Below are 13660 nucleotides of genomic sequence, written 5' to 3' on the forward strand. Positions count from 1 at the left end.
TACTGGAGTCAGTAACCACCCAAGCAGAGGCGAAGAGGCGCTGCGCCCTCCCCAGCTAGGGGCCGGGAAAGGCTTGGATGGTTCACCAGGTCCGGAGGGTGGGAGCCCCACGGCCCAAGGACCAGTGACCCCTACCACTCAGCCCCTGACGCGAGCGGAAGTGCGAGCCCAGGGCGAGCCTGCTCCGCCGCCCGGCGCCCGGGAAGGGGCGGGCACGGGGTGTGGCCGAGGCGGGGCCTGCCCACGGGGCGGGGTTTGGCGGCGGTTGTTTTTACCCAGGCCGCGGTGCCCAGCTCTCAGCTGAGGCTGCTTGGCTTGCAGGCGTGAGTGGGTGCGGAGAGCGGCGCTCGTGTGGCGAGCGAGCCAGGAGGGCCTGAGTGGCGCAGCGAGCGGGCAGCGCCCCCGTGGTCGTCGGCCGCCGCGATGTCTGCTCGGTGCTGTGCGGGCCAGGTGAGCGAGGCCGGGCGCCAGAGGGGCTGTCAGATCGGTGGACCCGGCCAGGAGCCTTTGAGCTTTGGGTTGGTCTGTGTGAGCGTCCGGCGCTGCGGCCGTAGGTGGGGCTGGTGGTGTGCTCGGGCTGACCCCGCGCTGCCTGGGTGAGCGTCTCGGGCCGAGCTAGATGCTCAGCGGGCTGGCGGGAAGGACCGTGGGGAAGCCCGAGAGGCGACCCAGATCTTCCCGCACGGCCTCCGGGATTCCGCGTGGGGCGGGGTATTCAGGGTTTCGCTCGGGATCCGACGTCTCCTAAGATGTGTCAAATCCCGTGTAGGACACCGGCTAGTGGCGCCGAGCTCCAGCCCTCCGGGTTCTGTCTGTCGGGTGAACTCAGGAAAAGACCGGGATTTGCATAACATCTCCTTCCCCTTACTTTGAAGGAAACTCTAGTCAAAACAGTTCAGGCAGGTTGTGTTTGGCATCGCCAGCCCTAGAACTTGGGCTCTGTACCGTTGAGAATGCCTCGAGCCTGATTCCAAACCCCAAGGCTCAGGTCTGGGCTCAGGGAAGGTTCTGCTCAGCTTCTGCTCAGCTTCTGCTCAGCTTCCTGAGTGTTCCGACCCAGCCCTGTCTGGGCTCTAGCCCGACTCCTTTAGTAGGACGCAAGCCTTCCCGTCCCTCTTTGTAGCTCAACTTGCCTGAACCTGTTCCTTAATCTCGCTTATTAAAACCCTGGTATCTAAGCCATATATGTCCAGTTGGCATAGGCGTCTCCTACCAGTTCGTAGAGCATCAGGGCAGAATTAGTAGATTTTAGCTCTTCGATGCTAATTTCATTCCTTTCTGTAGGGTTAGAAAAAACGAAGTGGGTAAAACCTTCTAAATTTGGAGTTTCATGTAGTCAGTATTTCTGTATGGGGTTTTAATGGTGTATTTTAAAAACGAGTCTGTGGGGGCCGTCAGGCATTCAGGTGCAGGAGTGTTCTTGCTTACATTCAACTTCAGGACAATCCAGGCAAAGCTGTAAGTGATGCAGGGGTTAAGCTGTGGGTTTCTGTAACCCACCGATTATAGGGGCAAATAATCCGTCCTCTTTGGAGTGGCCATGTGGCGTTATCTTGGTTTCTGAGGTCTAATACTGTGTTTGGCATGCATTCAAGTTGGCATTTTCAGAGATGAGGAAATTGAGGCTTTTTGACTTTAAGCAAAATGACTTTTTTGTTTAGGCCAGTCTAGAGAGACTACGAGCCTGTAATAGACAGGCAAGGGAAGAGAGAGCACAGGAATGCTCCCAGGGCTTTTGAGACTAAGACAAAATTTGTTTTCAGAAAACTTCAAGGTTTTTTTTCCTTTCTTTTTGGGGTGCTGGGGATCTAATCCAGGGCTTTTTACATGCTAGGTGAGTGCTACCACTGAGCTATACCACCAGCTCCCTGCAGATCTTTTATTCTTGTTGTTTTGAGGTATGTTCTCTCCAATTTGATATAATGCTTCTCATTATGTGGTAATTATATATATTTAGGAGCATCCATCTGATTGCTTAAAAACCTCTTGAGGATCTTTCAGTGATACCCAGTGCTCAATTTAGGGCTCTGAAAATTATTAACAGTAATCAAATGGGTATTGTAAAATAATTTGTTGGTATGATTGATACTTTGCCAGGATTTAGTGACCTGTCTCTAAAATACCCCTATTCGTGATGTTGGAAAGAACCAAATCCTTGTCATTCATCACAGGAAAGTTAACTTCTGCTTTCTCAGTACTGCTGTAGGCATCATAATGGTAGGTTTCAATGCAGTGAGCACGATTTCAAGAAGTGTACCTGGGGTTGGGGTCATAGCTCAGTGGCAGAGCACTTGCCTAGCATGTGTGAGGTACTGGGTTCGATCCTTAGTACCACATCAAAATAGGTAAGATAAAGGCATTCTGTCCATCTACAACTACAAAAAAAAAAAAAAAAAAAAGTAGTAGTTTACCTGGAGGGTGAGGGAGTCTAGCTCAGTGGTAGAGTGATTTGCTCAGCATTCAAGAAATTCTGGATTTGATTCTCCCACCCCCCAAAAAACAAAGCAAACAATTGTTTGTTTGAGCACCTACTATGTGCCAGGAAAACAGTAAGACAAACAGACATCTTTGCTCTCAGTGGTGTGTGTGTGTGTGTGTGTGTGTGTGTGTGTTAGAGAGAGAGAGAGAGAGAGAGAGAGAGAGAGAGAGAGACAATGGAACAATAAATTCACTAGTCCTGTAACAAGGCCTTGGAAGAGTTGTTGGTAGAGGAGTCTAAGATGCCCCTTGAATTGACAAGTGAAGAAAGGCACCCATAGTAGGATCTGAGTAAGGAGTCTTCCAGGGTGTTCAAGGAATTAAAGAGGGGCTGAATGAGATCTGAGAGGTGGGCCAGTCCAGAGAGACTAAGAGCCTGTAATAGAACAATGGATAGCACTTCTTGGTAAGAACATAGCTAATAAACACAACCACAAGATTAAAGTGTGAAGAGAGGTTTATTATTTGTAGTAAGGAAGGAGAGCACTGGGATAATTCCCAAAGCAGTGTGTCTCCGACCAAAGGAAGCAAGGGGATTTCATTGGGGAGACTTATGCATATTCATATTGGAAAGACTTGTCATTACAAGTAGAGGTGGGCACAGTTCTGATGTACTCAGTTTGAGATCAAGCTTCTTCATACATGGCATGTTCAAAGATTGCCAGTGGGAACGCTTCCAGGTCAGAAAATCTAGCATTATAATGAAATTATAATAAGCACAGTTTACTCTAGGTCAACTAGAAGAGTAGGTGGGTGATTTGGGCTGGTTTGATCCAGTTCCTGTGTTGTTTTTTTTTCCTCAGGGCCTTATCTGTTTTTTATTTGGGAACTGGGGATTCAACTCGGGTGCTTTTTCACTGAACTATATTCCCCAGCCTTTTTATTATTTTTATTTAATGTTTTGATGTTATTATATAATATTTTATTATTTTTTGGAGACAGGATTTTGCTAAGTTGCTCAGAGTGGCCTGGAATTTGTGATTCTCCTGCCTCAGCCTTCTGAGTAGCTGAGATCACAGCTGTGAGCTTCTGTCCCAGGCTGGAGAACCTTATTCGAAACAAACAAAAAGTCCTGAAGAAGGGACAGTATCAATCTTTGCCCAGGCAGCTCTTGAACTCTTGAGCTTAAGTGATACTCCTACCTTAGCCTTCTCCAAGTACTGAGTTCTGGGATTGCAGAACTGGTGCCACCCAGCTCAGTAGTCATTTTAAAGGGGCCACAGCTTCTTCACAACACGTACAAGTGTTTGCTCCCAAAAGTTCCTGCCTAGTGGCTAACAAGCCTCAGTGGGATTGGAATTTAGGTTTTATTCTGGCTTCAATGGGAAGCTGTGGGGGTGGTGAGCTGTGGTTCAGTCTACACTCTGAAGATCCCTTTGGGTGTATGAAGACTGGACTGTATCAGGCTGGAGGGGAGGTAGGGAGAATAGTCTGAGCTGTTTGTTCAGTGACTGTTCTTTAGCAGTTACCTTGCATATGCAAGCAGTGTTCTAGGCTTCAACAGCAAGCAGAAATCCCTTCCTGATGGAGCTTGAATCCTGGCAATCTGCTGTTACTGTAGTCTAAGGGGAATGAGCATGGTACCTTAATTTAGGCTTTGGCTGTAGGAGTGAGGCATATTTTCATTTCATAGAGGTAGAGCTGGAGTTTAAAGGTGGAGCATGGATTAGGAGTGGGGTGTGCGAAGGAGAAAGATTGGGTGTTTGAACTGGGTAGATGATACCATTTACTGAGGTGAAGTAGCAGACTGAAAGGGAGATGGACATTTAGCCAAGAAAACCTGTAGTTTTCTTAGGATTTTGTTATATTTGAGATTTCTATTATAAATTAGATGGTGATGGCAAGTATTGTGGTAAAATTGTGTTCTGCAAATTTCATGTGTTAGAAACTAAATAGTCAAGTTCATATATTAATGACATTTGGAGGTAGGACCTTGGGGGTGGTGGTTGGATCATCAGGACTCTGCCTTCATGAGCATATTAATCCATGAATAGGTTATTGAGGGAGTGGTTTTATTAGAAAATTTAATTTTCCCTGGCACACTTGCTCTGTCTCAGCATATGGTGCCTTCTGCCATGTTATGATGCTGCAAGAAGAACTGAAAAGGTGACAGATCTTTAAGAAACATTCTTTTTCTTATATATTACCTAGTTTCAGGTACTCAGTTATCACAACAGAGAAAGGACTAAGACAGCAAATCACCAGTTGGACATTTAAGTCAGAGAGAGAAGTTTGAGGTCAGAGGCAGAAATTTGGCATTTTTGGGGGGGTGTTGCGGGGGAGGGTGTGCTAGGGATAAAACCTCAGACCTCACGCATCCCAGGCAGATACTCTACTGCTGAGCCCCAGCCATGGTGCTGGGTTCAAATTGGGAAATCTGGACAAAGAGCTGTCATATCTATGGACAAGTCACTTACTCTCTCTAACATCAGTTTTCCTCCTCTGTAGAATGGGTGTAATCATACTTCTTAGGGTTATTATGATTACTACATGTGATAATAAAATCTCTATTACAGGGTTCTTTGTAGTGTAAGGAACCTCTGAATTTGTTTACTGGTGGTCACTACCTGTCTGTGCCAGGACCATCTCCAGATCATCTTACTTTCTTTTTGCAACTACTCTGATATTCCCTTAGGTTTTGCTTTGGCCATTGGTTAATGGATGTCAATGGATGCCCAAATGACAGGGGAGTGGTCATTCAACACTTGGGTATGGAACACTGTTGGGAGAGGGTGATAAAGAGCTTCTTTGCTTTTCTAACTTCTGAGCTAGTTAGCCAGGGAGGCTAGCTATAGAAAAGGACAGTATATAGTCTCAGAGGTAAAAAGAGGTGTGTACTTAAAAGGTCTAGACCACCCTTCAGAGGCAATTTGAAAATAAAGCTTAGCATGGTTTACTGCAGACATATAAGAAATGATGATGATGATGATAGCTAAAATTTCTTTTATTACTCTCTATGATATATTTTTTACAAAAATATATTTTGTTCTTTATAACAACCTGATGAGATGGGTTATGTTCTACTTGGCCTCCTTTTACAGGTGAGGTAACTGAAGTACAGAGAAATGAATTAACTGATGGCTGTTACATAGTGGGGCAGCCAGGCCTTTGAACCCTGGTCCACCTAGATTAAGTGGGCCACCTCTGTACTAGACTGATATTCCTTATTATTCTAGGAATATCAGTCTAGTATTACAGTATAAATGAATAACTTTCAAATGGACTTTTGGCAGTTTTGAGTATGTAACAATAAGGCTTTCTTGGTAGATACTATTGGCTGCCAATAATGGAGTTTAGTTTCTTCCTCATACCTGGTCCAGGTTATAAAAGCCAAAGTTACAGACCAAATTCTACTGTACATACTGACATTTATTGGTAAGCATGCACAGAAGTCATGTAGTCTGTTCTGAGGCTTCGTGTAGTTCCAGTTCTTTACTCTTAGTATTGTGTCAGGTATCTTGCATGAAAAGCTCAGCTGTAATAGATGTGCCAGTATTCTAGTAGTAAGGACTTGGCTAACTTTCTGGGTGGACTCAGGCAACTAAGACTGCGGTTCCAACAGGAAGGACCACGTGGATAGATCAGCCCATGGTTGCCATTCAGAGTGAAGACTCAATCTGTCTCATAGCCAGTCCAGGCAAGGGCAGGAATGCCCAGCTGCAGGTATTTCCAACAGATCATAGACACCCACCACCAACAACAACCTGGGCACAGATCAAATCCAGGGCCTCAAGCATGCTAGGCAAGCACTCTGCCACTGAACTACAACTCTAGCCCTTTTTGTTTTGAGAAGGGGTCTTGCTGAGTTGCCCACACTAGCCTCTAACCTCGAACTTGTGATCCTCTTGTTTCAGCTTCCTGAATAGCTGGATTACAGTGTGCACTGCTTAACATACCCTGCCTCATATTTCTTGATCACTGAGATTTCCCCAATGAAACCCCACTTCTGATGTCTATTGTATTAATTAACAAAACCTTGAATACTACCAAGGACTATCCATTGTCAAGGATAAACAAAGAAGGACCTTAGTTAAAGGATAAAAATATTTTCTTCAGTAACAATAAAATATTGTAACAATAGGGTAAAGAACTGAGAGCTCCATCCTTTTTGTGCAAAAGTAAGTAGGCCTTTTAAAGGGAGAAGAGAAGGGAATAGGGAGGGAATAAGTGGGACTCAGGTGGAGCCCAAGAAGTGAAAAGTTAAAGTTACTAAAGGTTGGTCAGTGCAAATGGGATTAAGTCATCTGTGTCTGTTAGCTGGATCTGATCAAAGTTAGGATTCTGTGCTTAGAGACTGGGAGATAGGAGCTCCACCCTTGTTGATTACATTTTAAAAGAATGATTTTTAGCTTCTTCTTCTTTTTTTTTTTTTTTTTTTTTTGATGCTGGGGATTTGAACCCAGGGTCTCTTGCATACTAGGCAAGTGCCCTGCTACTGAGCTGCACTCCCAACCTGCTTTTAGGTCCTTGAGAAAGACATTTTGTAGCATTATCCCTGTCCCTTGGTATCCATGGAGATTGGTTCTAGGACCTCTCCTTAACAAAGTCTGCAGATGCTCAAGTTCTCTTATATCAAATGGCACAGTATTCACGTATAATCAATGCACATTCTCCCATATACTTTAAATCATCTCTAGATTACTTACAATACCTAATTCACTGATATAGTGTAAATGCTATGTCAATACTTGACATGCTATATTTTTTAGGAAATAACAGCAAGAAAAGTTTGCACTTGTTGGGCACGATGGTAGACACCCATAATCCCAGGGATTTAGGAGGCCCAGGCAGCAGGATTGTAATTCGAGGCCAACCTCAGCAATTTAGTGAGACCTTCAGCAATTTATCAAGACCCTGTCTTCAAAATAAAAAAGTAAAAAGGACTGGAGATGTAACTTGGTAAGGCATCCCTGGGTTCAATTCCCAGTACCAAAAGATAATTAAAGATAAACAAATAAAAGTCTGTGTGTATTCAGTATAAACACATTCCCCCCACCCCCCATTTTTTTTTTTTTTTTGTACTAGGGATTGAATCCAGGGGTCCTTAACCTCTGAGACACATTCCCAGCCCTTTTGTATATTTTATTTAGAGACAGGGTCTTGCTAAATTGCTTAGGGCCTGGATAAATTGCTGAGGATGGCTTTGATCTTGTGATCTTCCTGTCTCAGCCTCCTCACCTGCTGGGATTATAGGCATGTATCACCATGCCTAGTTTTTTATTTTTGAAAGTTGTTTGGTTGAATCCATGTACATATATATCTCAGAGAAACTGGGGAAGGATTCATAGGTGTAAGTTCTTTTTAGTAATTACTCTAAGAAAGGAAGGTTAGGTGCCTATCTTCAGGTGTTGGCTAAAACAAACAGTAAATTCTGACATCCCTGAGCTTTTCCAAACTGGGATTCTAAAGGAGGCTGGGTCAGGGCTGGGGAACCCTGTTGCAGTCTGACTGAGTCTCTTAGTGTGGGAGTTTGAACAAAGTGTGTGCATAGAGAATTCTTGCAATCCTTATCATTTCTCACCTATGCCAATTCACAAAACCTCTGGCATCATCTGAGTTGGAGGCAACTGAACTCCACGCAAAGACTCGTTTAGAGCATGGCCTTTCAATGAGATATTAGCTAGAGTGGATATCCCCTCTCAGGGCAATTGATTGAGTATGTTCAGATTGTAGCTTAAAACTCCATATGCATGTCCATGAAGACTTATAAAAAAGTAAATTACTTTGGGCATGATGGTGCATGCCTATAATCCCAGTGACTCAGGAGACTGAGGCAGGAGGATGGCAAGGGTAAGGCCAGCCTCAGCAATTTAGCAAGACTCTCAGTGATTTTGTGAGACCCTGTCTCAAAGAATAGAAAGGGTTGAGGGTTCGCTCAGTGGTGAGGCGCCCCAGGGTTCAATCTGCAGTACAAAAAAAAAAAAAAAAAAAAGAAAGAAAGAAAAAGAAAAGTAAATTAACACCACATGATAACAAGGATACCCTTGAAATGTCCTTTCGTCTTTTCTAGTAAAACCCCAATCTTTGTTTTCAAGGCCCAGTTCAAGAAATATTTCCCCAATATAATATTAATGTTTTCTATCAAAGTTAAACCTGTAATGTAACACAAAAATATGTTTACTGTAATTTCACCTTGTATAATGGAACTATTTTAAGTTAGGAAACCATGTGGTCAGAATATAGTCATATAAAAATTTTCTGACATGCATCCAGTCACAACTGTAGCCCTCCCCAATTTTAAATTAGCTAATCTGTAGATTGTAACCCTGAACTCTTCCTATCAGAACAAGGAGTAGCACTTCATTAGGGATAAAAGCAGGCAAACTGACTCCCCAGGTATGCTTGCACACCAGATTCCTTCTGGAGGCACCCCCTTCTGTAGAAGTACAGTTTTTGCCTTGCCCACCCACTTCCAAGCCCATATTTGATTTCCTGCAGCACCTGGATATTTCTAACGCCAGGAATGAGCTTTCTCTTAAGAGTCCTTGCACTAGACCTGTCCACACCACCTGGCTTGGTCATGGGATGAATTGGAAGTGTGTCCTGTGTATTGCAGGGGTATGTTGGATCTTTTCTCCTGGGCTGAGTCTGTATTTACTGTGTATAATACAACCTGTATAAATACAGGCTTGTTGAGGACTTTTGGTTACAGAACCCTTGTTTCCTACTGCTCTTGTTGATAGTGATTGGAAATGTTAGGTCCTCCTGTCACATGTTGCTTCTATCCTTGGAAGAGATCCAGGCATAGAAATTCATTCTTTCCATCACTGATGCTTTTATGAACAATGTGGGGTATTTATGAAACAGGGAAAACCACATTTATTACTACATAGAGAACCACATTTTGATGTTTTATATTCAGTCATTTAAATTTAATATATGTGATTTTACTTTGCAAAATTGGGATTATATTGTAGGTGCTGTATTTGATCCCACTCTTTGAGTTATTGGGGTGACCGCAGAAGTTTTTTTTAACCACAAAAGTTTTTAACATGCTCCAACCACTAATTTGCAGCCATTAATGCTTTTTGGGTTTACATTCGGATGTAAATAGTGGTACCTTCAAACCAGATTTCTCTGGAGGTTTTAAAGTTGAACGTTTGTAATTCAGTTAATGGGTTAATGTGTTAATAGGTTTGAGTGTTTCTATTCCCCAAACGCTAAAATACTGTGAAAATGTCTAATCACACCCCTTTAAATGTCATTTATAATATATTTCACTCATTTTCAACTTTTTCTTCAACTTTGATCTTTTTCTTTACAGCTGTGTACACAGTTACCATCTGTCCAGTGGTATTTGAATTGCTGTTTTTCTGATTTTTTTCCTGCTTGATGGTGCTCCTCTTTGTTTCAGATGCATTAAGTTTGAATTCAGTGATTTTTATCATTACTACGGGACACTTATTTTTCTATTCATTTTTATAAAACACAGGTAAAATACCCACACACGTGCTTTACTTACTGACACAGGTGGTGATCCCGCTCATGTTGAACTCTGGCTCACGTGGCTCACCGTGAGCTGATTCTGGAAGGGTGGCTTGTGTGCTGTAGTCAAGTTTAGGGTCTTGGAAAGATAAGCCTCTGCCCCTTCCCTCAACAGTATGAGGTGTGGGGTGGGGGTGGGTGTGTGGGGGGTGGGAGTGGGAAGAGCTGGTGGGAAGGTTGTTTCTTCAGACTTATTTTCTTGGGCTGTCTGATAGCTGACCTGGGCCTGCTGACAAATAGCTCTGGGCTGCTGTAGATGAGTGTGAGGACTGCATGGAGGATTGAGAGTCTGTAGGGAATGGAAGGCAGCCTCTGACTCATCCTGTGCTAAAGAGATAAAAGGTAACACCCTTGCCCTTTTGCTGGCTTCCCACCGCCTGCCTTTCTGTATAAATACAGGCAGTAGATTTCCCACAGATACTGAATGACTGGGAGTGGCCTATGAAACTTGGAAGGTTTATTTCTCAGTTTCCTAGGTGTTTTAATGTTATCAACATTTAGGACCCTCAGAGAAGGTCTGAATTTGCCCCTCCCCCTTCTGAAATTGGGAATGGCTTCCTGATGCTGAGGGTGGAGACAGCCCCCCCTCCACTTCCAACTGTTTCTCCAATCTATTTCTCCACCTCTAATATCCTCTCTTTTTGTGTTCTAAGTTCTTAAGAAAGCGCTCTGTAATATCTTTTCTTCTGAGTTAAAAAGATAACATGTTTATCTAAAAGGGAGATACAGATGCTGGTCCCAGTATGCCCTAGCTTCTTTTGATAAGGAGGCTCCAGGGACCCGTGAGACTCTCTTTCAGCCAACTCTTTTCAGCCAAGGATTGAAGGGGGCTGAACCTGTGAAACTCCAGGCTTTTGTCCCAATACATGCCTTCCCTTCTGAAAAGCTTTCCTCACCCTGGAGCTTTTCAGAGATGGAACTTTTGAAACAATAAAGCTGGATTTAAATAAAACTTTTTTCTTTTTTTTTTGGTATTAGGCATTGAACCCAAGGGCACTTAACCACTGAACCACATCTCCAGCCCTTTTTATTTTTGAAGTACAATTGCTGACTCTGGCTTTGAATTTGTGATCTTTCCACCTCAGCCTCCAACAGGTGTGTGTCACTGTGTCTGGTTAAAATCTCTTTTCAGGACTGGGGCTGTAGCTCGGTGGCAGAGCGCTTGCCTAGCATGAGTGAGGTACTGGGTTCGATCCTTAGTACCACATACAAAAATAAGCAAATAAAATAAAGTCATGCTGTCCATCTACAACTACCAAAAGAAAAAGAAAAAGAAAAAAACAACAAAACTCTTTTTTTTTTTAATTAATTTTTATTGTAGGTTGTTCAAAACATTACATAGTTCTTGATATATCATATTTCACACTTTGATTCAAGTGGGATATGAACTCCCATTTTTACCCCATATTCAGATTGCAGAATCACTTCAGTTGCACAACCATTGATTTACATATTGCCATTCTGGAGTCTGTTGTATTCTGCTGCCTTTCCTATCCTCTACTATCCCCCCTCCCCCCCAACAAAACTCTTTTCATACCAATTTGAGTCCACATATTTCTGGAGCAGTGAGCATTATGGCCCAGATTCTTTCCTCCCTGGGCAGGATGTTACCTGCTAACAGGTAGAGCAGTGATTGTGGCAGCACTTGGCAGGCTTTTCTATGATAATTTGACCTTAAAAAGGAAGGGGGGGCACCCTGCTGGGATTGTGGCTCAGTGGTAGAGCACTTGCCTGGCAAGTGTGAGGCATGATTCTCAGCACCACATATAAATAAATAAAATAAAGGTCCATCATCAACTAAAAAATGTTAAAAAAAAAAAAAAAAAAAAGGAAATCCTCATCTAAGACCGTATTTCTGCAGAATTAGGCGTTGGTTGCAATTCCTTTTTTATTCCTTGACCAAGCTGTTTGCTGTTTTCAGTATTTTAAAAAAAATATGCTTTTAGTTGTCAATGGCCTTTATTTTATTTATTTTTATTTGGTGCTGAGAATCGAACCCAGTGCCCGTGCCTCACATATGCTAGGCAAGTGCTCTACCACTGAGGTATAACCCCAGCTGTTTTCAGTATTTGAGAAAGGTGGGAACACCTGTTTAATAGCTAAAGATCATGTGTCCTCTTATGTTCACAGTCAAGCAGCCTTGCTAGTGAATTTTCATTACATACTGCTGTTGTCAGTTGAATTTGGGTTATAATTGGGTGCTGAGAGCAGTAGTGATTGAGTTACTGATGTAAACCACTGTGATCATACCAAAATATTAGGTTTCTCAAGTAGTCCAAAGTGAACCTCTGCAGCCCTATTTAAAATATATTTAAAAACATTTCCTATATTTTCTCGCATATATATGAATGATGTTTTAGATGATTTTAAAACAACCTGGGAGTTAGGGTACTGTGTGTAAGACATTCTAATAGTGGATTGGTCTGATTATATAAAACATCTGTTTGGATTTTAAAGGAAATAGGGTTTTACTTTTGGCTTTTATTCTGTAGTTTGCCTTATGAGATTAAAGTTGCTGATGTTTCAGGAAAGCAGCTGTTATGGAAAAACTTTAGATTGGTTTTTATCACAGACAAAGTTTTGAAACACTTTGTGGGTTTGAACTAATGTTACAGTATGTAGGGATTAGGCAGCATTTTTTCTTCTCATGAAAACTGTCTAGTCAAAACAAAAGTAGGAAAAAAACCCATACACAACTCCTTAAAGCTTTTTACAAAGAGTTGGAAAATCAGGCTTATGTTTGTTTACTTACCATTTTTATAAACTGGCTAGTTACATTTTGAAACACAGTTCATGAGGTCTTAGTGGAATTTCTTTGGCAGTTTTTTTGTTCTTGCATTGTATCCCAGTAATCTCCTAATGCTCTGATCCTTGGTGAGCATGGTTCACCAAAACTGGGGAGGAATTCAGTCTTTTGTTCCTGACTTCATGCTCATTGATGTCCAGGGGTGTTCTGGGAAACAATGGCAGTATTTTGTAACCATAGTGATGAAACTGGTCTCTATAAGAAGAGTCTAATATCTATGAGCTTTCTTCAGCTTTACTGATGTTATCTTAAGGGTTTAGGACATAATTGCCTATTTCATTTGCTGTTTTTTTTTAAGGTATATATTTTTTAGTTGTTGATGGACCTTTATTTTATTTATTTATTTAAGTGTGGTGGTGAGAATCAAACCCAGTGTCTCACACATACTAGGGAAATGCTCTACCATTGAGCCACAAACCCAGCCCTTGCTGTTGTTTTGTTTTAAAGCTAACAAAATCCGTAAAGCAGTATGTCAACTGATAAATATTTATTGGGTACCCAGAATAATATAATTCAAAGGCTGTAACTAGGTCCACTTTTATGCTCTGGAGCAACTTATGAATTAATTCTGGGTTTCTCAGCAGTATAAGATGGCCCCTGAGGCAGAATTTCTTTATAATCAGATGGAGGGTTTGTGCACCTCAGCTTTCCATTTTTGCTTCTTAGGAAAGGGGAGGAGCCTGGGGGTCCTTGGCTTGGACACCTCCTTTGGAAGTAGGTGAGCATGTGGAGAGTGGGTTCCCATGAATGGGCTCTATAGATTTCACAGAGCCCTGCAGTTACACCCAGTTGTGTCTTTGGGTATTCTGGACACTTTTCTACGCTATTTCTCAGCTTCTCAAAGGAACCGTCTTGCCTCAAGAAAACAATGCTAGAATAAGAAGAAAACAT

General features: G+C 42.4%; 1 protein-coding gene across 1 annotated transcript in view; it reads left to right on the forward strand.

Moving 5' to 3' along the window:
* Positions 1-324: 324 nt before the first annotated feature.
* Serinc5 (serine incorporator 5) overlaps positions 325-13660 on the forward strand; it is a 103860-nt gene continuing 90524 nt past the window's right edge. Inside the window, exon 1 of the mRNA XM_076857078.2 lies at positions 325-450. Coding sequence (XP_076713193.1) covers positions 424-450 — 27 coding nt within the window. The 5' untranslated portion in view covers positions 325-423. The remainder of the gene's footprint in view (positions 451-13660) is intronic.

This window comes from Callospermophilus lateralis, chromosome 5 (assembly GCF_048772815.1).
Source record: "Callospermophilus lateralis isolate mCalLat2 chromosome 5, mCalLat2.hap1, whole genome shotgun sequence".
In the NCBI taxonomy this organism is placed as follows: Eukaryota; Metazoa; Chordata; class Mammalia; order Rodentia; family Sciuridae; genus Callospermophilus; species Callospermophilus lateralis.